Genomic DNA, 27,203 nt, shown 5'->3' on the forward strand with positions numbered 1-27,203 from the left:
TATATGCATTATATATACTATATATATTAATTAAAACCCATCAACCGCTGTATTACCGTCGATTAACGTACTAACCGGAAGTAGAATCTGCGCAGTGTAAACCTAACTGGTGGGTCGACGTGGCTGACGGCCAATCTGCGCTCGTCCCTCAATTTTTTTTTAGTTCGGCCGTTTTATACTTTCCAAATAATACGTCCGACAAAAGGAATCCGGAGGCCCATTCACGCACGGGCCGCGCGGCCATCGTCCGGAAATCACGTTCGGGTGCGGAAATTACGGTACGATTGAAACGCGCGCCATCCGCCATCCGTAAATATAAACAGCTACTACGGGTAGTAATAATATATACAGTACTACATTTTCGACTATCTAAAATGGCACCTACCGGCAGTAGCGTAGCGAACATAACTGGCGCCCGGGGCACGACACTTTATTGGCGCCCCCTGCCCCATGCAAAAACAAATCTTGTTTGTCTTGGAGACCATTTGGCGCCCCTCTGCGAGTGGCGCCCGGGACACGATAGACCCCCTTGCCCCACCCTCCCTTCGCTAGTGCCTACAGGGATTGCTTTCTTATATCGATTAAACTTTCTAAGTTACCATTTTATCGCAAATAAAAAAGCACAAAAGTCCCGACTCCTTTCCGCCCCGCCGACCTCTTCCGTCCTCGAACTCCACCCCCGACGCTACCCTACGACCCTTCTCTAAAATGCAGTTGTCGACGTCGACGTCGAACAACNATTTGGCGCCCCTCTGCGAGTGGCGCCCGGGACACGATAGACCCCCTTGCCCCACCCTCCCTTCGCTAGTGCCTACAGGGATTGCTTTCTTATATCGATTAAACTTTCTAAGTTACCATTTTATCGCAAATAAAAAAGCACAAAAGTCAAGAATTTGGATAGAAAAAATACAGTATTCGAAATGATCGGAAGTTAAGAATATCGAATACTTTCGTATCCGAATTTCGATAACGCCATTCCCGATACGCAGTAGGTACTATACAGTACGTCTATTTGACATTAATATTTAAATCGGATAGAGTATTAGTGTATAAATAAAAGTTTTGGCCTTGCCGACCGCCGTAGTTGGAATGCTGTCGTTCCACGTGATCTTTATGACGTCGTCGCTAAACGGCCTTCCTATCGGTTCAATTGTTACCGTTCCGCTTTCCGCCGCGGCAAAAGTCGAAAATTTTCCACTTGTCATTCCGTCGGCCGGATATAGGAGGTCCCGGGTTATTCGAAAGCGGAATCCACTCTCGAACGGAGGTATTCTACGTTTTCCGCCAGCCGCATCCGGGCTTGACGCAAAAAGAAGCGTCCGTTCTTTCTGCAAGCATTTTTCCCACTTAAAGCGTTTCTCGGCAGTCGAAGGGCCGAAAAACGAGGCCTTTTACCGCCAGTGGGAGGAAAGAAAGGTGTTTCTCCGATACCCAAATAGGAAAAAATGTCGGTGGAACCTCGGTATCCGACGTTTGGTTCGTTTAACGGCGGAGCGCTAACCGAGTTCTTTCGTAAGTAACGCGGCGTAGTAACAGAAAAGAAGGGGCAAAGAAACGCCGGAAACACTTCGTTATTAAAGAAGAATGGCTAACAAGGAGTCGACAATAGACGGGAAGAGGACCGAAGGAAATTAACTCGTGATTTTTTATCTCCAGGTTAAGAGCTCGAACGGCGCAAAGACTTTCCTCCGGTCGGGTGGTCGCGGCCCCGACTCGCCCCTCTCCGTCGTCGAATCGCGCGAGGCCCCTCGTAGACCGACTTCCCTTTTCGTCGGCCGGGAAAAGGTAACGGTGGCCCGGGGGGCCTCCCCGGACGACGACCACGCCGTAAAGGAAAAGGAAAGAGACCAGATAAGTAGACACGAGCACCCGGGCGAAACTCTGTCCGTCCTTTATTCAAACACCTATTTCTGGCGACCGGTATCTGCGTCGACGGATTCGGCGGCGCCCACCGATACGAGTCCTTTACGCAGTTTTCTTCGACCCGTTGATATCGTAAAGTGTTTCTTCGTTAACAAAAAGCGGGTTTAAAGACTTGGCTTACGGGCATAATAAATAGAAGTGTCAGTTAACGAACCTCATCGAACCACTTAAATTCTACATCCTGCCTCCTCTCGCTGAGACGTAGAACCTAATAGTCATTTTTGTCATCCCCCATTTACTTGCCCACCTATCTCCAAATTCAAATTGAGGGACTGATATACGCATCTATACAGACGGTTAAAAAGGGCCACAGAGTGTTGGGGTATCTATGGTGGTCCTAAATAATAACAACATGGTTGAGTGTCGAGCTTACTATAAACTTCAATCATATTGAACGAACAGCCAGGCGGAAAGCCTCGCAATCTTGAAGTCCCTGGAATACGTTGATAACACTCTCAGGAAGAAGACACGCCAACCCATCACTATAATTAGTGACAGTAGGGGTGGCCCTGCTGCAAATTAAAGCACTGAATGTAAATTTAAAAATCGTTCAAGAGACTATCTATCTGCTTGCAAGCTTAACAAACAGACGGCCTGATAGCCGAGCGGTCAAGGTGGCAGCCTACCGCTCTGGATAACCCGGGTTCGAATCCGTAGAAAAATCCCCAAGATTTTTTCGGGGGATGGACTATTCGGATATGTCAGACTCCGTCCCTCACCATCCGGTCGTCCCATAATAGGCATGCTAAAAATAGGCCGTCTTAGCGTCCACAGGGCGGAGAGTTGAAAAAAAAAAAAGCTTAAGAAACAAGAGAACTAACATTACGTTTAAATGGGTCAGGGGGAAGTCGGCAACTAGAGGGACGACCTCTCTCACCAAGAAGGCCACAAAGCATCAAATAAGTACTTCTTTCGAAAGCATTCCATCCAGCTGAATAAAAAACCATAATCTTCGTCAACTATAAATGGCAGGAAAGATGGGACACGGAACCGATGGTCAGAAGCACATTCAGTTTTATCCCGGACCTGAACGCAAGAAGGAAGATGAACTTTTATGTTCCTGATTTCCACACAACCCAATTTATAACAGGACATGGGACCTTTAGAAACTATCTAAAAAAATTCCTCCAAAAAGGAAATGGACTTTGTGACACGGAGGAGGAAACACCACACCATATCCTGTTTGTGTGCAAAATACAACCGTCAGCGAAAACATCTGGCGCAGGCCATGTGTTTGGAGGGGCACCAATGGCCCTGCAGGGCCCAAGACTTTTTCTTCAACAAGAATATACCCGTAGCGCATTCTCGACTTTCAAGGCTACAGGCGGCATCCAGACATGGGCTTGTGGTTAACCACACGCGTTACCGGGAACTGCACTCCCGGTCATTTTATGTTAAGGGATAAGCAATCCCAACCTTCTCCTTTTACCTGGCCTTATAGCTAAGCGCGAAAGTTATGGGGCTCGAAAGCGGAGGAACAAAATCGCGTTCCCGCACGCGCACACACCCAGACCAGTGGCATAGCGTGCGTGTCAGCTGCCGGGGGCAAAGGAAAATTTCGCCCCTTATTTAGGTATCTCAATTTAAAAGACTAAAATTCAGTTTCGTCACAGAATAAGTAATGAAAAAGGTCAACAGGTTGCGCACGATATCCCCGAACGGCGAGTCGATTTCCGGACTGTCCGGATGGATGGTAACACTATTCCGTGCTCATTTCAATCGGTCCGAGTCGTAGGTGGACGAAAATATGAAATAAAATGGTTCAAATTCTTATAAGATACTATTATTATTTATTGTGACATTTTGCGGTCCCCTAAAATAAATTTTTATATATTGTTGGAATCAAGTAGTTGTGACGCATCCGCGTGGACATGTAGAATAAATAGACTGAAGCAAGAGAAAAGAACGTTTTCGGAAAACTCGAAATTTAATAAACTTTTATTACCGCAACAACCGTCTTCTGGTAGGATTTCATTTACCCGTATTATAGTCGAAGGACCGGAAAATTCGGGGAGGATCCGGTCGAGGTAAAGGTCGTTCTCGTTCGGCGCGGGTCAAAGGGCGGAGAGCCACCGACCGTTTCCAAAAGTCTTCGTCCTCCGCCCGTTCCGACATTTGTAAAAAAAACAAGGAAAATCTTAACACCTCGGCAGCCAAATTCCCTTTTCTCGGCCGTGCCTTCCTCCTAGCGCTTTCCGGCGGCCAGGCGGAGATCGGAATCCGTCACCCCGGGGAAAGGCTCGGAATGGGAGATTTATCCGGCGTCCAAGGAAGTACGAAGGGGGTAGACTCCGCCTCGCTTACCGCCGCCGGGATAAAGAGCGGACGGGATGGAAGAAAAGACGGCGCAGGAAGCCGTTCTGTCCGCCAGTTCCTTCGACGTTTAAAAATATACGGGCGCGAGGAGGGGAAGAGGAGGAGAAAGCCTAGAAGACGGGGATGGCGTCTCTGGGAGTGAAGATCAAGTCGTCGTCCAGCGTCAGCAGCGTCTGAAAGAAAAAGAAAAATCCTAGAGACCAGTTCCGGCTCTACCGCGGACAAAAGGCGTGCACTTTCCCGTCAGAAAAACCCACTTTGCTTATCCGGACCGAAAAGGCCCCGGAGAAATCCGCGGTAGTAAACAAATACGGAAGACGCCATTGGCATCTTCCTTCCACCCCGAAGAAAATTCTTTCTTCTTCTAAGTATGATCGGCGGAGGAAGGGACCCGCTGGGGATCCCCTCTAATCCGCAGGGAGTAGGAACCCGGGGAAGACTTCTCCTCCGCCGCCAGGCAGAAAGAGTGAAAAGACTAGACGTCGCCTTTGTTTTGATATAAATTAATTTAAACTTAGAAACCCTTTTAAATGGCGCGCCTCCGAAATACGGTGGTCGACTAAACTATACTTTTTTGATTATAACAACACACCTGAATTTTTGCCCAGTATAAAATTATTTTATTTCAAACGTTTTCGACCTATTTATTATAGGTCATCCCCAGGCTTACGATTAATAATTTTACGCTCGGCAAAAGTTCAAGTGTGTTGTTATAATCAATTGTAATTGCTGAGAGAAAGGTGGATATATTTTTTTGGCTTTTTTGAGACGAGATGGAAATTAGGTAGCCGCCTCCTCTTAAATTCCACCTTTAGTTATGTTGGTCCGATTTCCGGGTGGGAAGGATTCCTTCCCTCGCGCGTTATAAAACGTGTGGTTGAATCTAGCCAGTGGGATGTGAAAATGTCGTGCACACATTGCCATAACGACGAAAGTTGTACATTTTTACATCACTCGCAGTCTGCCGGTGATGCAAATGTATAAAAGCAAGATGGAGAAACAAGATATTTGGCAATAAAGGTGAAGAAATCTGCAAGAAAGTTGTTCCGCATACATTGAATTTGTAAACGTAATAAAATTTTCGATAATTTTATGTAAATATTGCTGATAAACCGGATATTGAAGTATATGCTATATTTATTTACTTAACTTATATTACAGTAGGCCCCCTACAACACTCTAGATAATTCCGTGTTATATGAATTCCATGTTGTACGAGTCACTTAGATTTTACAAATACGTGAGCCGTTCACGGCCTGGCACACGTATTTGTAAAATCTAAGTGACTCGTACAACATGGAATTCATATAACACGGAATTATCTAGTGTTATAGGGGGCGTCTACTGTATTGTAACACACAGTTTTACTTAATAAACATTCTTATTTTGCTTTCTTGTCCATTTCTATCGGTTAAAGATATTTTTCTCTTTTAAAGATTATTTTATCCCTTTCTATTTCTATGCCTTCAATATAGTTTCCAACGATGGAAACCACCACTCACTTATAGTTTTTTATAAAAAGAAAAAAAAAGCCAGTGAGGTGATAAAACTTTTTCTAATCTTTTTCATGCCAAAATAATAATAGTTGTATAGAATGTTGTTATCATTATACATATTCAACTTAAGTCGTATTGTATAGCAAAGATTAAGCGCTTTGTCGTCTAGGAACGTATCCCCCGCGTTAAGCGGGTCTTACTGTATATGGAATTTTTAAAACTTTCATCTATTGGTAAAAGTGCGAAACTACAACCACGGTTACTAGAGAAGAGAGCAGAATTTTCCGTCTAGAGCCACATTTTCTCACTCGAAGCGCTGCGGTTAGGATTAAGGCTAAAAGTGGGTCGAGTATACACAACAATGTTACTTCTAAAAGTAAGACCTTTTCGAATATAATTAAATTCATAAAAGGGAACTCTCGAGCTTTTTTCACCAAATTCGATTAAAATATCTTAAATTCTTGCAAAAGTAATATAAATTAATTGTATTATTAGCGAATCTATAAAAATAAAATTTTCATATAGAACGGTTTTATAATGTAACTCAAAGCTTTCATAAACTGATTTGTAAGTTATTTTTTTTTAAAACTGTAGTGTCTCCTTTTAATTTCAAGTTTCTTTTAAAGACGTTTTAATCTTATAATATAATCGAGATGGGTTAATAATAATAATAATAAGCGCGGAGCCCAAACGTTTAGGAGTTGAAAGTTGAAATTTGGTACACAGGATACTTCATGAGAATGTATACAGTAAGACGGGGTTTTTGGAAATTCCCCCTCCCCGCGGGGGAGAGGGAAAGGGTTATCCTTTTCACAGTCCCGAGAAGTAACAGCAAACTGGCTTGAGGATATAGCGTAATCTTCGTTAAAACAACGATTATAGAATACAGTATTAAAAATTTCACACAAAGTTAAAAACTGATCAAAACGCCGACCTTTTATTTCAGGCTAAGGCTCTTTAGGCTAACGGTTAATTCTTGCCAAGCCAGATCGATATTGCCCGTGGCATGCATGATGTTAAAGTTTTGTAAAATTGCACCAAACGGATTTAAGGAAAGTACAGCGTTATGACGAATTGCCACCTTCTGATTGGTTCGTGTTTGAGAAAAATCGTATTACAGTATATAAGAATCAATGAAATGCCGCGTTAATTTGAATCAGCGTTGATCGAAGAAACGCTAAACGAGGTCTTATTCTATACTGCAGTTATTACGTTGACGTTCTTTTTATTTACCGTGTTGTTGTTGGAATCAACGATTGAAGTTGTTTTCCTGATCTCCGAAAAGCAATATCCAGTCTAATATTTGTGAAAGCTTAACGAAAATAAATTATATTCCAGTGTTATTTTCAATACGAATCTTTTTTCTTGCCGTCAGTCGATAACTCTGACACGAAAACGTTGTTTTTATTGGCCAGTTGTAACCGGGCAAAGATGTTTCGATCGGTAGCTGTTACGATGTTACGTGTAACCAGCGACGAGTGACGTTTGCAATCGGAGCAGAAAGCAGCCGTCATTGGTCGGTTGCATCCAGCGATAGGTAAGGTAAACCAAAGACACTACTAAGAGTGCGTTTGGAAATTTTAACAGGTGTTACCAAAAACTGCTGGCAATTACCGGAGCGTTTAGTAAATGTAACCCGAATAATCAAAAATCACGATTATAACGTCATCGGTTGTTCTGCGGTACTTGCCGAAGTAACCTCGGTGACAAAGCAGATAAAACGGTTCTATTGAATTACAAGATGGCGGACACATTGTATCATGTGAGGAACGTGACCGTGATTTTAAAAATTTACAGAAAATAGAAAATTTGTTTGTTTGTAAAAAGAGCTGGCAGAACAAAGAAATATTATATTTTTAATTGTGTTGGGATTGTCACCTGTGGACATTTTAGACTGTTTTACATATTTGTGTGCAGAGTCCTAGCCTCTAAAGAAAGGTTTTCTCTGCAACGGAAAATAGTTGTTCCTGGTGATTGGGCATAGCAAGCAATAAAGCAATTCCATCTATAATGTAATTTTACTTTATTAAAAACATTTTGTTTTCGCGACACAAATCGATCAAGATCAGAAAGCCAATATCGACCCAAATTTCAGATGGGCAAGACAGCATGGAAAATGGCCAGCAAATGCTACGAAATTATTGATTTTACAGCAGCGGTTCCCAAAGTGTGCGCCGAGGCGCCACGAAATGTTATAAATTTTTTTATAATTTTACTTCCACTTTCTATTCAATGTGATAAGATGCTACATCTAGCAGACCTGGTGCAAATCATTAACTCAGTAATAAAGGTGGCACATAGAATCGCAAAATGTTAAAAGCCTCATAACATCGCAGAAAAATTCATTCTACCGGATGCTGTACCTATAGTGAACGTTACGATCGGCGAGTCAGCTGGAAAGCAGCTTTCAAGTGCCTTTGTCCAAAAACACCATCAGTCGCAGAATACAGCACAGCGAAGGACTTCCAATGTTCAAACAATTGAAAAAATAAATTGGAAGGAATTTGGGTTGTAGCTGGATAAGGACACAGATAATAATAATGATGTTCACTTGATTTGCTATGTACAGTACGGTTTATAGATAACAACAACAACATTGTAGAAGGCTCAATTTTGTAAAAGTATCACTGCTGGTGCTAAGGCTCACGTCTTGTTCGAGATCCTTGATATTTTTATATCCAAAAATAATTTGGAGTGGACCAAATGCATTGGTATCTATACTGATAGTGCTCGTTCTATGTCCGGGTGTTATGGAGGATTGCAAGCACTTTTTCGAAGCAAAGACTCTATTGCACTGTGGGCCCATTGCGTTATTCATAGGGTCCTACATTGAAGCAGGTCTTAAAACATGTAGTAAAATTTATATTAAAAAACAGGCCGTTGAAGAAAAGATTTTTCAAAAAATTATGTAAGGCTATGAGATCCGAGCACTCGTCTTTAATGTATTACAGCACTTCGAAAAAGTACAAAACATTACCACGAGAGAGCGTTGGTTTTCTCGAAGTAATGTTGTATTTTGTACTTAATGTTTGTGTTTTATATTTTTCTTAAAGAGGAAGACAATAAGTATGCCGAAAATTTTGGAAATGAAGATTTTTTTTGGTAAAACTAGCATACTTATGTGATATTTTTGAAAAGCCGAATGCTCTGAATCTCTCCCTGCAGGGAAGCAACATCACCTTTTAAAGTCGGTTGAGAAAATTTCAGCTTTTATAAAAAAAAAAGAATAAAACTATGAAAAAGAAAAATAAATGAAGACAGAGGAAAAGAATATATTCCCTCGTTATAATTTTTGACCTCCAACCTCCAGTAGAGTTGATTTCTCTCGAAGTATAAAATCCACGTTTGAAAATCATTATCACCCGGTTTGAGAAACATTTTCAAAATGATAATATCGATAAATTGCATGGATTCAAGATCCTTTTAATGCCAGTGTTCCATCTGAATTTACTGCTGCAGAAGAAGAGAATCTTATTGAGTTGTCTCGCGACAATACGTTGAAAACAAAATTTAGCAACATGGAATTAACTGAATTTTGGATATCAGTAAAAGATGGATATCCCTTCTAATTGGTAAAGATCAGAGAATCATAATTCCATTTTCGACTTCTTATTTGTGCGAAGCCGAGTTTGTCGCTGTGATAAAAACTAAGTATTGCACGAAAATCAATGCGAAGAAGGAAATGAGGGTAGCTGTGTCCAGTTCGATTCCAAGATTTGAGAAAATGTGCAATGATAAACAGACTCATCCATCCCATTAACTATAATTAATTGAATTTGTTCAATTACATTTTTTGTTATCTTAAATACGTGTTTTATTTAATTTTTTACTTAACATCCTAACTTTTTAATTTAAAAAAAATATTGGTTATTTCGCTTTTTCACAAATTGTGCTTGTTGGAATTTGACATAAGGCGCCTTGGGAAAATCTGGATTTAGCAAGGGCGCCGAGAATCAAAAGTTTAGTTTATACTGTAAAACAGTGGTTCCCAAACGAAGATAAATTTTTCTCCAATACTTGTAAAAAATTCTACAAGTTCATTTCATCTTTTGATGAACTTGGCTTTGGTGGCTTTCCGCCATGTTGAACACCACAAAATAGCCAGCGTGTTTAAAAATGTGCTAATCGCCCGGAATAACCGGCTACGACCGATGACATCAGTCACCACTACCCCAGTGTTACCAGTTAGAATTTCCAAACGCGCCCTTAATATGACGTCAAACACTAAACATGTTCCGAAACGGCGCTACTGTAGAGGATGTTTGGCAGAAAAATACTCAACGGCTCTGGAACTGTGGAGTCTGACGAACGACGCTATTCTCATGCGCTTGCCAACACTCTCCGCTGTCGTGTATTCCAAGAATAAAAAATCAAGAAGACCAAGAACAAAGTGTAAATTATAGTTTTGTATTAAAAATAAAATTACCTAAAACCAATGAGATTCGAAACATTGACCTCACGATTACGAAACCGGAGTCCGTTTTATCGTTATTAATGCTCTTAAAATATAAAACACCGTACCTTACGTAATAATTAAGACGAAAAGTGAAGAAAACTTTTTTAATGCACCGTACGCTGTCAGCCTACCGGAATTGGCGTGGTGCGACTTGTATGCCCGGGAACCCAACTACTGCACTAAGGCCCGCTGGTTTCTGGAACCCATATTGTATTATTTTTATATAACTTAAAGAAACGAAAGTTTCGGATAATATGGTATATTACAGTAGAGCGTCGTTTATCCGAATCAATTGGGGACTGAGGTTGTTCGGATAACTTATTTTTAGTGCGAAAAAATACATTAACCTATCCCGTGTTGAAATTTTTCTCCGTCGCGTGTCGCTTGGCGTTGAATTTTCGTCGATGTTAAGCCTAACGTAAACTTTTTAAAATAATAATCGTGGCTATTGTATCGTTAAAAATTATTTCTTTATTTCTTACAAACAAAATAAATATATTGAAAAATATAAAAATCAAAAAATATATACTTTAGAAGATGATCTAGTATCAAAAAAGTTCGATTCAGCACGACACACAATCCTCAGAAAAACACCACACAACAGTGCCAATACTGCCAGCTAAAAAACACACACCAACAAAAAAAATATTAGAGTAGCCCAAGATATAGCCAAAGATTGCAGCGCCACAGCACTAGCAAAAATTTAAATTTGCAGACTGGAATGCTTTCGGATAAACGACGCTCTACTGTATTTAAATACTAAGTAAACTCGATACTAATGCCGAGAAAGATAGTCGTCAGAACTACGCTATATAAAAAGGACGCGACATTTCCCACCGCATGGTACAGCTAAATGTCTGTTCTTACTAAGGATGACCGATTTTGGATTTGGCGAATCGAATAATAATCGAATGACTAATCGGAATTCTCGATACCAAATAATCGATATCAAAAAGACCACTAAAATATCGACTATGTCTTCGGATTTCTTGTTGTTTGAGTTCTGTTAAAAACATTTCATTCTCACTTATCGTCATGCTAAGAATCGCTAAGCAGCTATGTTTTGTGTCATTTTATTGTCGTGTTCTATTTTTGCTAACGACCCTGTACACACAAAGTTTAGATCTTTGTTTCTATAAACAAAGAGTTTTTGTGGGGTGATAACCCCAAGGGCTCGCCTGAGTATAATTTATTTGGTTACGACGACGCGACGGCTAGGTTGTCTGTAGGGAAGACTTTAATGGGAAACTGGTTCTTATTTAGATGTTACAAACGTGAAGAAAATCTGGAAAACTTCACGTGGCCCATCCATTGGTCGGGCGCAAACGTGCGACTGACTACCGGTGTTCCAGTGGTTTTATCCACAATCAGAAAAAATTCTTTTGCCTCTAATATGAATTCACTTCAGCAGTGTTACCACGTTTTTATAATATTTAGTTTTAACACCTTTTTTTCAAAATTCGGAGTAATGTATAATTTTTACCCACAAAGTACAAAACATGCCCTTTTCCCCATGTCTGTTCCTGGCTTCTCTGCACTTTCTGTACCAATCCCAAAATTCTGCAACGGCTATTCCTCTCGGCAAAGCCATACTATGATTACATTAATTTATAGTGTACTGCATAATATTTTGTCAGTTATTGACAGGAGCAAATCCCAGTGGCGTAGCGAACATAACTGGCGCCCAGGGCACGACACTTTATTGGCACCCCCTACCCCCCAGAAACACGTTTAGTTTGTCTTGGAGACCAGTTGGGCGCCCCTCTGCGAGTGGCACCCGGTGCATGATACATCCCCTTGCACCCCCCTCGCTATGCCACTGGCGAACCCTAACCAAAATTTTTGGGCATGCTGAAAGTTATAATAATAGGCCTATCTCTAGCACTAAACAATACGTAGAAATGTTATTTGGTGTGAATAAAAACGTATGGACTATTATAAAGCCCATTATATCTACAGATAAAATATATGAAATATATAATGAAAAGATATTAAAAATTTATGATGATAATTCAANAAAACACAAATCCATACCTATGAAATATATAATGAAAAGATATTAAAAATTTATGATGATAATTCAATTTTTGTGGGCCCTTGACAATGGGTGTCCAGGGCTTAAGCCCTATTAGTCCCTATGTAGATCCGCCCCTAAACACAATACATGTACGCTGACTGGGTACCACAAACTTTCGATACAATCTGGCCGTGTTAAATCCTTCCAATGGCGTCATGCATGCGCACTTGTTTGCTGCAGCAAACCTCCACACAAGCGAGCAATCTAGTTCCCGCAAGCATCGCACTTACTTAAAACGGCTAGCCACTAGCTGTCAATGTAAAAGCAAACACAAAGGATAAAAGAGTTTTACACATTAGAATAAATTTATGGCATATTCTCATATAAAAAATATATTGACAGTCAAAACTTTCTCTTAAGCATGTGGCGCATGTTAAGTAAGCCCAGAGAATTCATCCCTGGTTATTGATACTGTAACTCTGTAACCCATTTTTTATATTTGTGTCTTGAACCGGCTTTACCTCTGTTAAAACACTAATAAATCATTTTCTTGCGATTCTTGACTTATCAGACGTTGTTGTTCAATTAATTTTTCATCATAATAACTAACCATTCAAATTGGATTATTACAATGCAATAACCTGAATAGTAATTCATATGAACTGATGTTGCCACCAAGCCAGTTTTTTAAATTCATGGCCCGGTTTTCGTAGAAATTGTGAAATTACGATTAAAGAAAATAAATTTAAAAAAATATTTGTGAATATTTTAGTTTAACGGTTAAAAACTAACTTCACACCCCCACCCAAACTTATCCCCATCTTATTGCTAGGCTAAGAGTGATAGAAAATGTACTTTTAAAATTTTAACTTGCAAATATTCAGTTTGTTCCAACACAAATCCCTAACTGATTTAAAACTGGCATGTGCATTGTTCAGTTCTTGGCTGTAAAATGACATTGCTCACGCCTCGTATGTATCTTTTGTAACTTAATATTCATGTTGGTATGTGTTATTATTTATTATTCTTACCTTTATGTATTATTTTTGCAATTAATATCGACATCGGACTGTTATTAATTATTTTTGGATATGCCACATGTGATTATTTTATTATTTTAATATATCATGTACGGTACATGCTTACGTTCTAATAAAAAAAAAAATATTTCTTTTCTACTCATAATTAAAAAACCTAATTTTTTTTTATTTCTAAGTATAACACCTTAATTTTAAAATGTCTGGGTCAGCAATTTTGAAAAGGTGGCAAACTAATATGAACACACTTATTGGATGCAAAGTTTGAGAACTTCTAATAGAACATGGTGCAGTCTGGGAACTGACCAAGTGCTATGTTTCTTCAAGTTGCTCAAACGAGACTGTCACATTTGGTTTGTTCTATTGCACTGGTCATATTTTCCACAAAAAAGGTTCCATAAAACATGCAAATAGTATCAAGCAAGGTTTGAATGATTCAAATTACCCACAAATATCAAACAGCAGCCAAATTCCTTTGTAATTATTTAGCCTTTAATAACTCAATAAAGTATTTAGCCTTAATAGCCAGTAAAGGAATTTGGCTGTTTGCTTGATATTTTAAGTAATTATCAGGTTGGTTGCATTTATTGTACTTATTACCCACAAAGCCTCTTGAACTAAATGCAGAATAAGGGAAGAAAATATTATCAGATGGTGATCGTTCTATGTGGTCTGCACATCTAGAGGAGATCAGTAAATTGAGGCTCTTTACATTCACCCTTCTGCTACGCTAATGGTTGCCATTGATAAGATTCATCAGTAAATTACTTATATACTTTGGTATGAAGGGATCATTTTACAGTGATATCTAGAAATACTAGTTATATATTGAATAAAACTTTATCCATTTTATATATGTATACAGCTTTTGCACTAATAATAACCACGTTTTCAAAGCTTACGAGTTCATAAATAAATAGAGGTAATCAGGAGTCAAGGCAGTGACTCCCCGCTAAGTAAAAAACTCACTGACCAACTACATATAAAGGATTCAAAGTTGCCAATTTTTGAGGGTTGATTTTTCTGCATCACCAAACACCTGAAGTATTTTCCAAATATCTCGTTCGAACATAAATTGTTTCCTTAGGTAGTGTGCAAAATTTCAAGATTTTCTATAAAGCAGTTTTCAAAAATAAAAAATTAAAAAGTGCAAAAATCACCAAAAACGCTGTATTTTCTTCTCCTCCTTTTTCTTCATCTGGCACTGTAAATACTCATAGAGAAAAACTACTGAATCTTCAAATTTTAAAGAAGCCTTTCTCGTTATCAGTGAGGTACTCGCAAAACTTCCAGGTCGACAGATCAAAGTTTGGAAGCGGTACTCACAAGATTTTTTGCCTGTATTATTGTTTTCTACATTTTGCCTCCAAGTGCCAAGCTTATCTTTACCAAAGGAAAACACCAAAGAAAAATTTTGAATGTCATCTAAATTGTCATAAATTTTTACTTGGCAAAATTTTTTTACATCTCATATGTTTTTGTTTGGATTAATATATGGAAGTGTTTCTGGAGTGGAAAAATGAAATGCAAGAAAGTGCAAGGTCAACTTGAACTGAGTTACTTTTAAATACGACACTTAGTACAATAATTAAATAAGTGAACTATATCGGAAAAGAAAACTAAAAATAAATGAAGAATAATGACAAGAATAGACTTAAATAGTACCAAAAAACAAAAAGAAAGTAATGATAATGAAATGATACAAGATATAGTGCTGTGGAACAGCTAGCAAATAAGACTGGATGCCAATAGTGCTACTGTATAAAATAATAATTTATTTTGATTATTATTATAATCAAAATAATTATTTTAATTTATTTCTTTTTGATTTTTATCAAATTACATCTTATTCCATGTATTTTTTCTTGATTTTTTCCCTAAAAATCATTACAGAAATAAGCATTTGCATCTTCAAAACATAAATTTTGTTAATTACCAATTGTAAAGGATTTTTAAAATATTTTTCATTTATGTGTCTCAAGATATTTTGATGACTAGCCAACTTTTGAAAATATTATTCAAAACCTTGCTTGATACTATTTTGCATGTCTTATGAAAGCTTTTTTCGAATGGAAAATACGACCAGTGAAATAGAACAAGCCAAATATGTTTGAGAAACTTCAAGAAACATAGTACTTGGGCAATTCACTGACTGTACCATGTTCTATCAGAAGTTCTCACACTTTGCATCCAAGCAGTGGCGTACCGTAACGTGGGCGGCAGGGGCAGCCCGCCCAGGGTGGCACTTTTTTTAGGGGGTGGCAAAATTTTACAATAAGTAATAATAATATCTTGTAAAAATTTGAAACATCCTAATCTATACTTGCATCGCGCCTACGATAGTGCTATCGTTCTGTAGACCCCTTTTTTTTTTTTCATTGTATGATAGAACTATTTTAAACAGGTCGCTGCACTACCACCGAATTTTTCATTGCTTGTTCTGTGACAAAACTGAATTTTGGTCTTTTAAATTGAAATACCTACATAAAGGGGGGAGCCGAAATTTTCCTCTGTCCTGGGCGGCTGACACCCACGGTACGCCACTGCATCCAAGTGTGTTCATATGAATTACCAATCAGTTATTGCATTGTAACAATCAGTTAGCAGTCATTATGATAAAAAATTAACTGAACAACAATGTCTGATAAGTTGAGAACAAAAGTTTGCTGACTTCCAAAGTATTCACTCACCATGAAAGAGAAGAAGAGGGCAGCACTGGAAAGAAAGTGCCAGACATCATGACCATCATAAAAATTCACCAGTAGACACTTCTTGTTATTTTCCCTGGACAGTGCTGGACTTTTCTGTAAAGAAAATTCATTTTAATTGTCCTATTTTGAATAAATGGTTTGGAAATTACAGAAAACTGAGTAGATCAATGAACCAGTCTTTGGTTGTACATTCCAACAAATTCTTGGCATTTCTAGTAGGAAAGAAAATTTCCTTTTCTTAAATAATAAAGAACTAGACCTTTCATCAAGCCCCCTTTCTGTTTGCTTCCTTTTTTGTAGAAATCCAATCTTCTATATTCTTTAAGGACTACCAACCTTTCAGGACAGCATGTCACTTCATTTACTCTTTGAAAGAAGCAAACTTTGCCACTACTGTCCCTTCCAGGTTGATTTTGTACTAAAATAATTAAATAGATTAAACTTTAATTATAGTGCAGAGAAAAGTAACAAAAACCTAATTAAACTAACAAATATTGTCTATTGACATCTTTTGTAAAAATATCTAGTTTTGTTTCCCTTCAAATTATTTTTGATTTCCTTATATTAATACAAATGCATTTTGCAGTGTCTGGGAAGTGTCTTGGTCAATTCAAACCATTAAAGTCAAAAAGAACAAAACTTCTCTGACTTAAACACATTGACAGTTGGATACATCATTGGAAGGTACTGTACCTAAAATGTGCTGGCATGCAGTTCCCACTTTGTATGCATTAACCTGTATCAACTGAGAGACAATGTTTTGAGTTTTGATATGCCAGATCTGGCCAACTTATAGTGGAGTGTGATTAACCCAAGTACTACCATAGAGTCAACGGTGACCCCACTTCATATTTCAGAGTCTTATATTTTTTACAAAAAATATTTGTAAGTTTTTTTCTTTTGTGAATTTTAATATTTTTTCTCAGTTGAGCCTGCCCAAAAAGTATTTTCTGCCAGAGGCTTTATTTTGCAAGTTACATTAAAACACATCTGTTACCATGGGTGCATAAGTTTCGTGCATAAGTTTCTGATTGATAGAATATTTGCAAATTTTATACAAACTTGACTTTTCCTTTTACTTGAACAAAAATAAAGATGTCATTTAAAATTATTTGTTTCTTATCAACTGACCAAACCCTTTAGGATGTGTCAAAATAGTAGTCAGAAGCAGGGCTGTGGAGTCGGTAAAAAAACACTCAACTCCGACTCCTGATAATTTTAGTAGGCTGACTCCAACTCCAGCAAAATTAAATATCAAGTCATTTTATGGAGGGCAGAGGCACTCATGGGAGATACAAAATTCTGAACTCTGCAAGGAGCCTGGGACATTTACCCAAATACTTTTATAGTTAGTATTTTTAATATTTAACTTACAATAATATTTATTTGTATTAAAAAATTAATTTTTAACAAATATTTAATAAGAGGAGAAAGGGGCAATAAAATTCTACATCTACATATATTTGACAGCATTTGCACTTCCATTTCACNTACTTTAAAATAGTTTTAAAAAGCTTAAAAATGCAGCAATTCATTTCCATGATTGAATCATTGATCCACGTATGAAGTGTTTGTAATAACCTGAGGTAATTTAGAAAATTCGCTAGTGATGACGAGTAAACTGTGTTTTAATTTAATTAAATTTACTAACAATGTTATTAAATGCATCAACTCAGGATCTATATTGAAGCATGCAAAATTACTTTTACAATAACAATATTGTTACTATAGCAGCACGATCATTGTAATTGAAGAAGGTAAATTACTAATAAAATAATAGCAAAAAAAAAGTAAATTTAAAATGCAGGAGTCAGAGTCGACACATTTTTTCCAACTCTGACTCCTCTGGCCAGAAATTCCTCCCGACTCCAACTCCACAGCTCTGGTCAGAAGAAGTTTGTGAATAAGTTACTGGCTGCTTTAAACTGATGACAAATAACAGAAAATGGATGTCTGCCTTTTAATCAAAATTATTCCCATGTTTATTTTTAAAAGGGAAAAAAGTTCAAATAAATATAATATGGTAAAGGATGTTTCTGAAATTCTATAAAAATGCTTTCTATAAAAATGATGAATCTCTTTGTTCAGTGCTTGTCTGCTATTTCAATCAATGATATTCTTCCAGATTACATCAACTGCTACTAAAACCATTCTATTGCTAAACAAACAATTTCATGTATTTGAGCTCTCTGTTCTGTAGCATCTCACCTAATTTATTCCAATCCACATAAAAATTTTAAGCCAGGGTGATGGTCAAGACTTGCTGCATGAAAAATATCTAACCATCAATGTGATGAAGAAAAACTGAATTACAACTTACCTGCCAAGTAATGTTCTTCTTGGAGAAAAAGTAGAGAGCAGCACCCCAAGTAATCATAGAGAGAATAATGTAAGTCAATGAGGGGGGCAATATCTTCTCTTTGTGACGTAACTGAAAGACAAAAATTACATATATTATTTACTGTTTTATGGTCAAAACAATTATTACTACAACTTAAACACTGTAGACAGATATGACTACGGTGTTTGGCTTGTCAAACTTTCAGATGAAATAATGGCCATTACAAATTATCAATCAATTGGCAAAAACACAAAACTTTTTCAGCCTAATGTTATCATTTAAATTCCTTAATTTGTGTTACTGCATGTTTGTTAATTCATCTCATTGATTGAGGCTTAAGGAATTTGATGGTTATATTGCACAAATGCATACATATTAAAGTTTTTGCCATCAATTTGAATAGTCAAACAGTTCTGACTGACATAACAGCTTAGACAGTTCTAAACCCAGGGCTGGCACGAGGCAGGTTCAGCACGTTTGCGGAACCTGGCCCCAAGTTTTGTAAGGCCCTGTGTTCTACAAAAACTCATCAGACATTTTGCAGGACCCCCTGTATAGTAGATTGAATATTAAAACAGAAATTATTTGACTTTACGTGTTCAAAATGCCTTACAGCATTGTAAGGCATTTTGAATATGTAATTGATGCAAATGGATTGCACATTAAACAAATGTAAATAAAAACCTTTTGCGTGTTTCCATTTTGTGTTTCTTGTGCACCATTTTTTCACCTAGTGGTAAAAATTCGAACTAAATATTTTTTTTTGCATTTTTCTTTTCCCCATGGTCCATATAATATATATACCAAGTTTCTGTGTTGTTGATGTATTCTTGCAATTTCCGGTTATATGAATCTCATTTGAAAAGCACTATACCCTTGGATTTATCTGCCTTTATGAGTACAATATCATTCCTTTGCAGCCAATCCCTTGTTTCTTTTATGCATTTGTTGAATCGCCTTGCATTCGTGTTAACGTGTTTCTCCCTTTCTGCACTGAATCTCGCTTGCCATCTAATGTAATCCTGCATAGTGTTATTCACAACCTTTATGAGCCACTCGATATTAGGGACAACATTTTCTGGAAGTACTGTTGGAGTAGGAGCATAAAACGGCCATATTCCAAAGATTCAATTAAAGTGGAGATATATTGTCCCAAGCAGTTATCATCATGGTTTTCCTTTTGCATGGCCTAACATTCAGGCATCTGAACAACCATTTAATCTTTTTAATATATTTATGTTTTAAATTACTTTCCTTCGAACAAGATAATGTAAGCACTCTGTCATTGACCTCCTTCAACAGTGCCTGGTCTTCCTTATAAATCTCATCTTCTAATTATATAAGACTGTGCAATAACAAATAATATTGCTGTCTTGTATTTCTGATGGCCTTATAAAGGCAAAGACACTTTAACTTCGGCAATAAGTCGTCACAACCCATCAGTAGTCTGATGCGATAAATCGACATAGGGAAAACCCCTTTAAGACAGCATTGAGTAAGGAATTCAAACTTTGTTCTTGCTTTGCATAGTTTAAGAACTACTTTTCTTTGGCCAGTGTAGCCATTAATTAAATAAACAAATGCTTACTGGAACTAATTAAATAATGTAAAAAAATAACACCTTTCATCAATCCAGCACAACTTTTAATATGTTAAAAATGTCTTTGATCAATTTAAGTGATCTTCTTCAGTTATTCTATCGTTATAACGAACAAAGTATTCAAATTTATGAAATACAAAAATTCTAACCATGGATGCACATGCTAAATGTAACATGCATATCCGTTCTCAATAAAATTACAATAAACATAAAAATGAAAAGTATAAACAAACTAATTAAAAATACATGAAAAGTATACATCAAATAAATACTAAATAATTAATTAATAATGCCGTCTAAAGATGTATATGTTAATCCATGTTATCATAAAAGGACTTCCAGGCCGAGGACAACAAGGATACCGAAGGGTAGTCGATACACTTATTACAAATTTTCAGAAACAAACACAACAGCAATGAGGAGCTGAACAAAGGGAAAGGCTTGTGCTTAATTACTTTCCGTTTCTAAGCAAAATGATTAAGAAAGCTGCCAGATATAGGAATCTACAAATAATTTATAGGTGTAATCCTACTGTGTACAGACTGTTACAATATGATAAGAGAAGATACAAGCAATATAGCCTGATAGGGGTATACTCTATACCAGGGGTGGCCAACCTGCGGCTCGCGAGCCACATGTGGCTCTTTGAAGGATTATTTGTGGCTCTCGATAAATGTACCCGAGTTTCCTTTTCATTTTTGTGTTATTATATTTTAAAAAATTGTTATTGTTCCGTATGTGTTTTAAAATGTCTTTTAAATTACTAACAACAAATATGAAAGACTAAGTGCAACGTTGTAACAAATTTCATTTCCGTCCAAGTTAAGAATGATATGACTCATCGAAAACTGCACGAGTGAACATAAACAGTGGCGTAATCGTCCGTTATCAACTGACTCCAGACCAATTTTGAATTTGTAAACTGTCATTGCAACGGACAGTTGACATTGTGCTCTGGAGGAAACAATTTGTATCACTCTTGCTACGGATATAATTTGTAATCTGGAATTTTTGTAAGTTAACTAACCAGCATCTGAAAAAATTACCGAGAAGTGCTGTCACCAATTATTCACCAAATTTTAAAGAATTATCAAAAGAAGTAAAATAAATATGTTTAATTTCTAATATTTAAATTCAATACACATATTTTGTACTTTTATTTATATGTTTTCAATAAATACAATTTCTGTAAAAAAATTTTTAATACCTTTTTTACATACCTTTTTAATACGTATTTAATTGCGGCTCGTGAAAAATTTCAAATTTTGAAAAATGGCTCAAACTATCAAGGAGCTTGGCCACCCTGGCTCTATACCTTTAGAAGACCATAGGTTTAACTCCGACCTAGTGTACATAGGAGCAACTATGTGGAACTTGAAGAAAAGGATTGATGAGCATAAACACTCGGTGAATATAAACATTAATAGTATGGTCCTCGCTGCATTTGCAAAACAGCAGGATATCACAGTATTCTGGGATCAAGCGGCAATTATTAAAGCTACAAGATCCACACAAGCAGTGAGACACCTGGAAAAAATGGAGATTCATAAAGCACAAATGACCACACAGTGCATCAATCACAGAGATGCCGACAGTTTGTCCTCAGCCTGGAAGTCCTTTTATGATAACATGGATTAACATATACATCTTTAGACAGCATTATTAATTAGTTATTTAGTATTTATTTGATGTATACTTTCATGTATTTTTAATTAGTTTGTTTATACTTTTCATTTTTATGTTTATTGTAATTTTATTGAGAACGGATATGCGTGTTACATTTAACATGTGCATCCACGGTTTGAATTTTTGTATTTCATAAATTTGAATACTTTGTTCGTTATAATGATAGAATAACTGAAGAAGATCGCTTAAATCGATCAAAAACGTTTTTAACGTATTAAAAGTTGTGCTGGATTGATGAAAGGTGTTGTTTATTTTAGACCATATTGTCATTAGAAAAAAGACATCCCCATGAGATGCATTTTTCTTACTGTTGTCAATGAGAAGTCATGCACACCAGGAAGTTCTGAATCACTTTAATGACCTCAGAACATCAATCTGCCTTGTGCTTACAGTAGGCTGCTCCCAATGAAAAGTGTCAAAAAGGACCTACTGTCTATGTGCAAATTTCAGAGTCCAGAAAATAGAGACTTTTATAAAACTCTAAAGTCTGATGATGAAAATAATAATACTAACTAAATCCAAATAAAGCATAACTTTCCATTTGATGATCTGTGCTTTCATTAAAGATATTTTCATGTTTGGCTAGCAAGAGCTATTATATTACAGGAAATGTTTTTCCATTAGTATATCTTTTTGTTAAGTACCCAAAACATATAAAAAAATTTATAAAATGCTTTCATAAATAAGGAAGTAGACATTGGTAACAAAAGAAATATGTACTTTACAGGCAAAACCTTGTTTTGAAATCAAAATATATTAAACTTTTAAAATGTTGTAAGGAAAAATATTGCATGTGACATGTGCAACTTTTTTCATTACACAGAATGCTTTATTGTCCTTTTGTAAAGTATTTCATGATAAAAATGACCCAATTTATTGCAGTAATGTCATTCCTACATCTCTAACTAAAATCAGTCATTGTTTCAACTGATCCTCTTCAATTTAGGGGTTTTCTAGTTTTTCACATCTTTCTGGAAATGCTACTTTGGTGCTTCTAACATTATTCAATGCGAGGCTTAATTCATCATTATCATTTGACATTAATCTTACTCATTATCAATGTTATTGTAAAAGCAATGTGTAATTAATGAGTTATTCCATTATGTTTATAGGAAATGCTATTTATTAATGATCATCTGACAAATTTTGCAAATTAAAATTGGGTGCCTCTGTCACTGCATTGTTCAGGATTGATATGTAGCCAGTACTGGAGAATTTCAACAACCTATACAAGATACATCTAAACTCTGAACAGCACAGTGATAGAGGCACTAATGTCCTACATAAAAACATTTAGTTAATGGGTGTGTCATCAAAAGGGTTTAGCTATCATTCCTTCTTCATACCATCATTCTCTCATGACTCCTTTGATGAGATGGGCAACTTCAACTCTTTGGTCTATACAGCCTATACTCTCACTTCTGACCTACAGGAAAGGATGCAGCAATTTCATTTTATTACCGTGCAAGCTATTCAACATGGATTCTCTAGGATCATCATTAAGGAGCTCATTGACTATTGGATTGCATGTAATTAAAATTTATGCATTTATTTGGTAGAAGTTCTGTTGAATTTAGAACCTGATGAACATAAAAAGATGGCATAACATGATCAGAAAAAAATCATTCAAGCCACATGTTGTAATTCCATAACATGCCTAAAAATTAAAAAAAAAACTGTTTTTCAACAATGAAGACAAAATTTTATTAAATGACCACAATTTTTGTGCTATTTTGTCCATAAAAAAAATAGTGCAACCCGATGTGATATTTTATGCCTGTCTATTGTGGCGGTTGTTAAATTGTGTTCTGACCCATCAATACTATACAGATCCATACAGAAATCACAAGTTTATGATATCACTACAATGATAGTCAGGAAAATTGTGTGTACTACTTGTGTATGAATATATGTCATTATTATTGAGGCCATTTTTTTACACTTGGAGGGACCACACACAAAAATAAACCTCTCTTCTGGTTTTTCTTCCCAGAAACAAAAACATCCAATAGATCTTGAAACAATATTTACTTTTTGTATGCATTCAAAAGTTTCCCTTGTCAGTACTATTAACAAATCTCTCATTATGCAATGGAATATATCCATTAAATAAATGGATATATTCACAGTAATTTTATAACTAAAGTAATCTCTTATACACTAGAAATAATCAAACAATGCTATACAGAAACAAGTGCTCATTGTAACCAACAATGTACACTTACTTGTTTTCAGTTTATCTTAATTTGTACATTGTTTCTTTAAATAAATATTGTTATCTCAAGTATCCCCAAAGTTGATAATTTTCTGCAAACAAATTTTCCCCAATTAAATTAAATTTTTGTCTTTAAATTCTGAGCTCTAATAATAATATTCTGTAACATATTTTTGTGGTGACTTTCCAGTTAAGTAAATGTTTAAAAATTAATCTTAATATACCTTCATAATAATGTAGAAAGCAAGATATAACAGCAGATTGGTGATGAATATTGCTAACAAATAGGAAGCAAAATCCCTGGGAAGAATGATCAATCCATAGAATGACCTAGAAATAAAGAATTAATTTTAAATTTTATAAATGAAAAATTTTCATAAGTATTTCTCCACTACATAATTCAAATAATTTGTATTTCTGATATACAGGATCAGTTATAATTAAACAAGAATTGCTTAGAACTCTGCATAAAAAGAACTAATCAGACTAAAAGCAATTTAATTTGGTTTTGCATACTTTCCTGGCCATAGAATTTCAATTTCACAAATAAGAAGTTCAGTTCCAAAATTTCCCAATGGGAAAAAATTCAGCATTAATGTCACTGCAATTTCCATGTTAGATACATAGCGGAATAAATTTAGGGTTTATAAAGGGCTGGGAAAATGTACAATGGTGTTAACCTACCTTTCAACAGTGGAGTAATCAGGTATGGTTCTACCCCCAGTAGTGGAGAATAGGCGTGGAAAATTTTTAAAGTATTTTTCTGTGCATTTTTTTTCATTACTGTTTCAGAAAAAGACTGTGAACAGTTATGTCTAGTAAAGAAAAGTCTTTAATTATCGTTACATAATTCAGATTTTAGGTGAATATTTTTTTTGCTGTAGTTTTTTGCTAGTTTTTGGCGATAGCCCCAAAAGAATTTGACATATATATACATCCCTCACCATGCTACACAATTGCCTTGGACATATATATACTTCCCTCACTGCTGAGTGATTAACAACTACTGTAGTGGAAACAAAATCTTTAATAATAAAATTCAAACATTTTTGACAATATTCAAATTAATATAAATAACCTCAACTAGACAAATACCAATAAACCAGCAAAAACACAAGAAAAAAACAAAAACAAACATTTTCTTCTGTTTTAAGTGATCATCTTCAGGTTAGAACACAAATATAAATGAATGCATTTTTAAAAAATAGAACAGAAAGTTAAAAGTTATATATGTATAATAAGACATCAATACACCTTTTCTTGCTGAGATATGTTTATTAATCAAAACATTAACATTTTCAACCTAATACAATGGCCATCTTCAGGTATAATCAAAATTCGAAAGTATTTTTAAAAACTTAACGTTTAAACGACAGAACGTTCAAACATTTTTACATTTAAAACAAAAATATTAGATAAATTAACAAATAAATAAGAAAATAATAAAACAAAATATATAAAATGAACTAAAACAATAAGATATAAATAATATAATAAAATAACATAGATAAAATAAAAATGGATGCATTTTTTTGTGTATTTTATTTCATTTTTATTTTATTTTATCTATGTTGTTTTATTATATTATTTATATCTTATTGTTTTAGTTCATTTTATATATTTTGTTTTATTATTTTCTTATTTATTTGTTAATTTATCTAATATTTTTGTTTTAAATGTAAAAATGTTTGAACGTTCTGTCGTTTAAACGTTAAGTTTTTAAAAATACTTTCGAATTTTGATTATACCTGAAGATGGCCATTGTATTAGGTTGAAAATGTTAATGTTNAATTTTGATTACACCTGAAGATGGCCATTGTATCAGGTTGGAAACGTTATCTATGTAGTTTTGTAGAAATTGTATTAATATGGCTATGCCAGCCAAATCCTAGAGAAAAGCTGTTGTAAAATTATGCAGAACATCTTCAAAACTGGATTTTCTCATTAGTTGCTGTTCACTTGAATTATTTCCTGCTTCAATTTATAGGATATGCTTACCACCTGAATGTTCCACTTTGCTTCCAGTAGTAGGAAGCTTATGCTTAAAAAAGGCAATACGGTTAGCTAAGAGAAGATATGCCTTACTGAACATTATAATTCATTTGGAGCATTATTTCTACAACCAGGACCCAAACTTTTTCAGGATCAATGCCAGCATTGTCTCATTGGCAGACTATTACAGGGAAACTCAAAAAACAATATAAGAAAATAAAATCTCTTTTGACTTTCCAACTCCATAACAAACATTGAACACAAAATACTCTTATTTTTTGGGACAACATACAGCCTCCTCCAATACTTATTAACACCATTAAGTTAGGCCCTTCATTTGCTCCTCCTCATTACGTGATCTTAACAAGATTATACCAGATGTCAAAAACCTTATCAAAGATCTGAACCAGATCCAAAAGGAATACTTGCATTGACAGACTTTCTTTGCTATATCTAACTATGCAGACAGTGTACATAAGGATACAAAGCTATGGAAGGCCACACATGATTAAAGGATTTGGATGAGAGTTAACAGTATAGTAGCCATCAGAGTGGAAAAATCCAAAATCATTGTACTAATGGAATGGGACACCTACAAAAATGGAATACTAGAGTGCATCAACATCATTAAATGCACTAAGGCCTCAACGGCTACTTGGAGAAAATACAAACAAGGTACTAATTCAAGGTATTATTATGCTATAATTAATGGTAAATAAATATGCTATAATTAATGCATAAATATACTATAATTAATAATTAATTATAGTATATTTATGCAGAAGTATAATTATTAAGTTTCTAATTATTAATTATAGAATAATAATAGCCCAATTAATTACAGTGAGAGTTTGGATTAGTATCAATATATCAGGCTTTGGGATGTTGATATATTTACAAGCAAGGATTAAATGTCTTGCTAACTCTCTCTTAGCCAAAGTACTCAAATTATCTAAGGCCATAGTCTCAGCACCATCTTCACCATGCATATTCACTTTTGTCAAGCTCCATAAAACTGGTAAACAGCTATGCCTGGTAATCAATAAATCTAGATCCCCATCTATTTTTATGGAGTAAATACTCAATTCTTTTATAGCCATCAACATGGAAGACTATCCAGAAATGGAATAATCTGCAGAATAAAAAACCTTGACAACTTGGATAGCATCTATTTCATGGTATGTGACTTTGAGTCTATGTTTCCTTCCATTCATACAGAGCCTTGTTTTTGTGAATTGCATGACTTCCTCATTCCTAACATTGAGGATTCTTCCATGCACATTTCTGACATATTGGCATTAGTCCACCTTATGTAAGCCTTTTTTGTTTATGAAGGTGTTACATTCCTGCAAGAAAGTATGGGTAGTCCCATCTCAGGAATGCTGTGTGAATTAGTGGTACAGCACCTCAAAC

General features: G+C 35.7%; 1 protein-coding gene across 7 annotated transcripts in view; it reads right to left on the reverse strand.

Moving 5' to 3' along the window:
• Positions 1–3,831: 3,831 nt before the first annotated feature.
• LOC111628337 (SID1 transmembrane family member 1-like) overlaps positions 3,832–27,203 on the reverse strand; it is a 128,283-nt gene continuing 104,911 nt past the window's right edge. For 4 of the 7 annotated variants that reach the window (XM_023372105.1, XM_023372101.1, XM_023372100.1 and 1 more), the window contains exons 21-24: positions 24,023–24,128; positions 18,277–18,387; positions 15,936–16,049; positions 12,266–12,742 (exon numbers count right to left, since the gene is read on the reverse strand). In XM_023372105.1, the coding sequence (XP_023227873.1) occupies positions 12,671–12,742; positions 15,936–16,049; positions 18,277–18,387; positions 24,023–24,128 (403 nt within the window). In that variant the 3' untranslated portion in view covers positions 12,266–12,670. Of the gene's footprint in view, positions 4,413–12,265; positions 12,743–15,935; positions 16,050–16,092; positions 16,375–18,276; positions 18,388–24,022; positions 24,129–27,203 lie in introns of those variants that run through there. The other 3 variants (XM_023372102.1, XM_023372103.1, XM_023372104.1) reach the window with 3 other exon arrangements.

This window comes from Centruroides sculpturatus, unplaced genomic scaffold (assembly GCF_000671375.1).
Source record: "Centruroides sculpturatus isolate CEXI.00-Female unplaced genomic scaffold, Cexi_2.0 scaffold489, whole genome shotgun sequence".
Lineage (NCBI taxonomy): Eukaryota > Metazoa > Arthropoda > Arachnida > Scorpiones > Buthidae > Centruroides > Centruroides sculpturatus.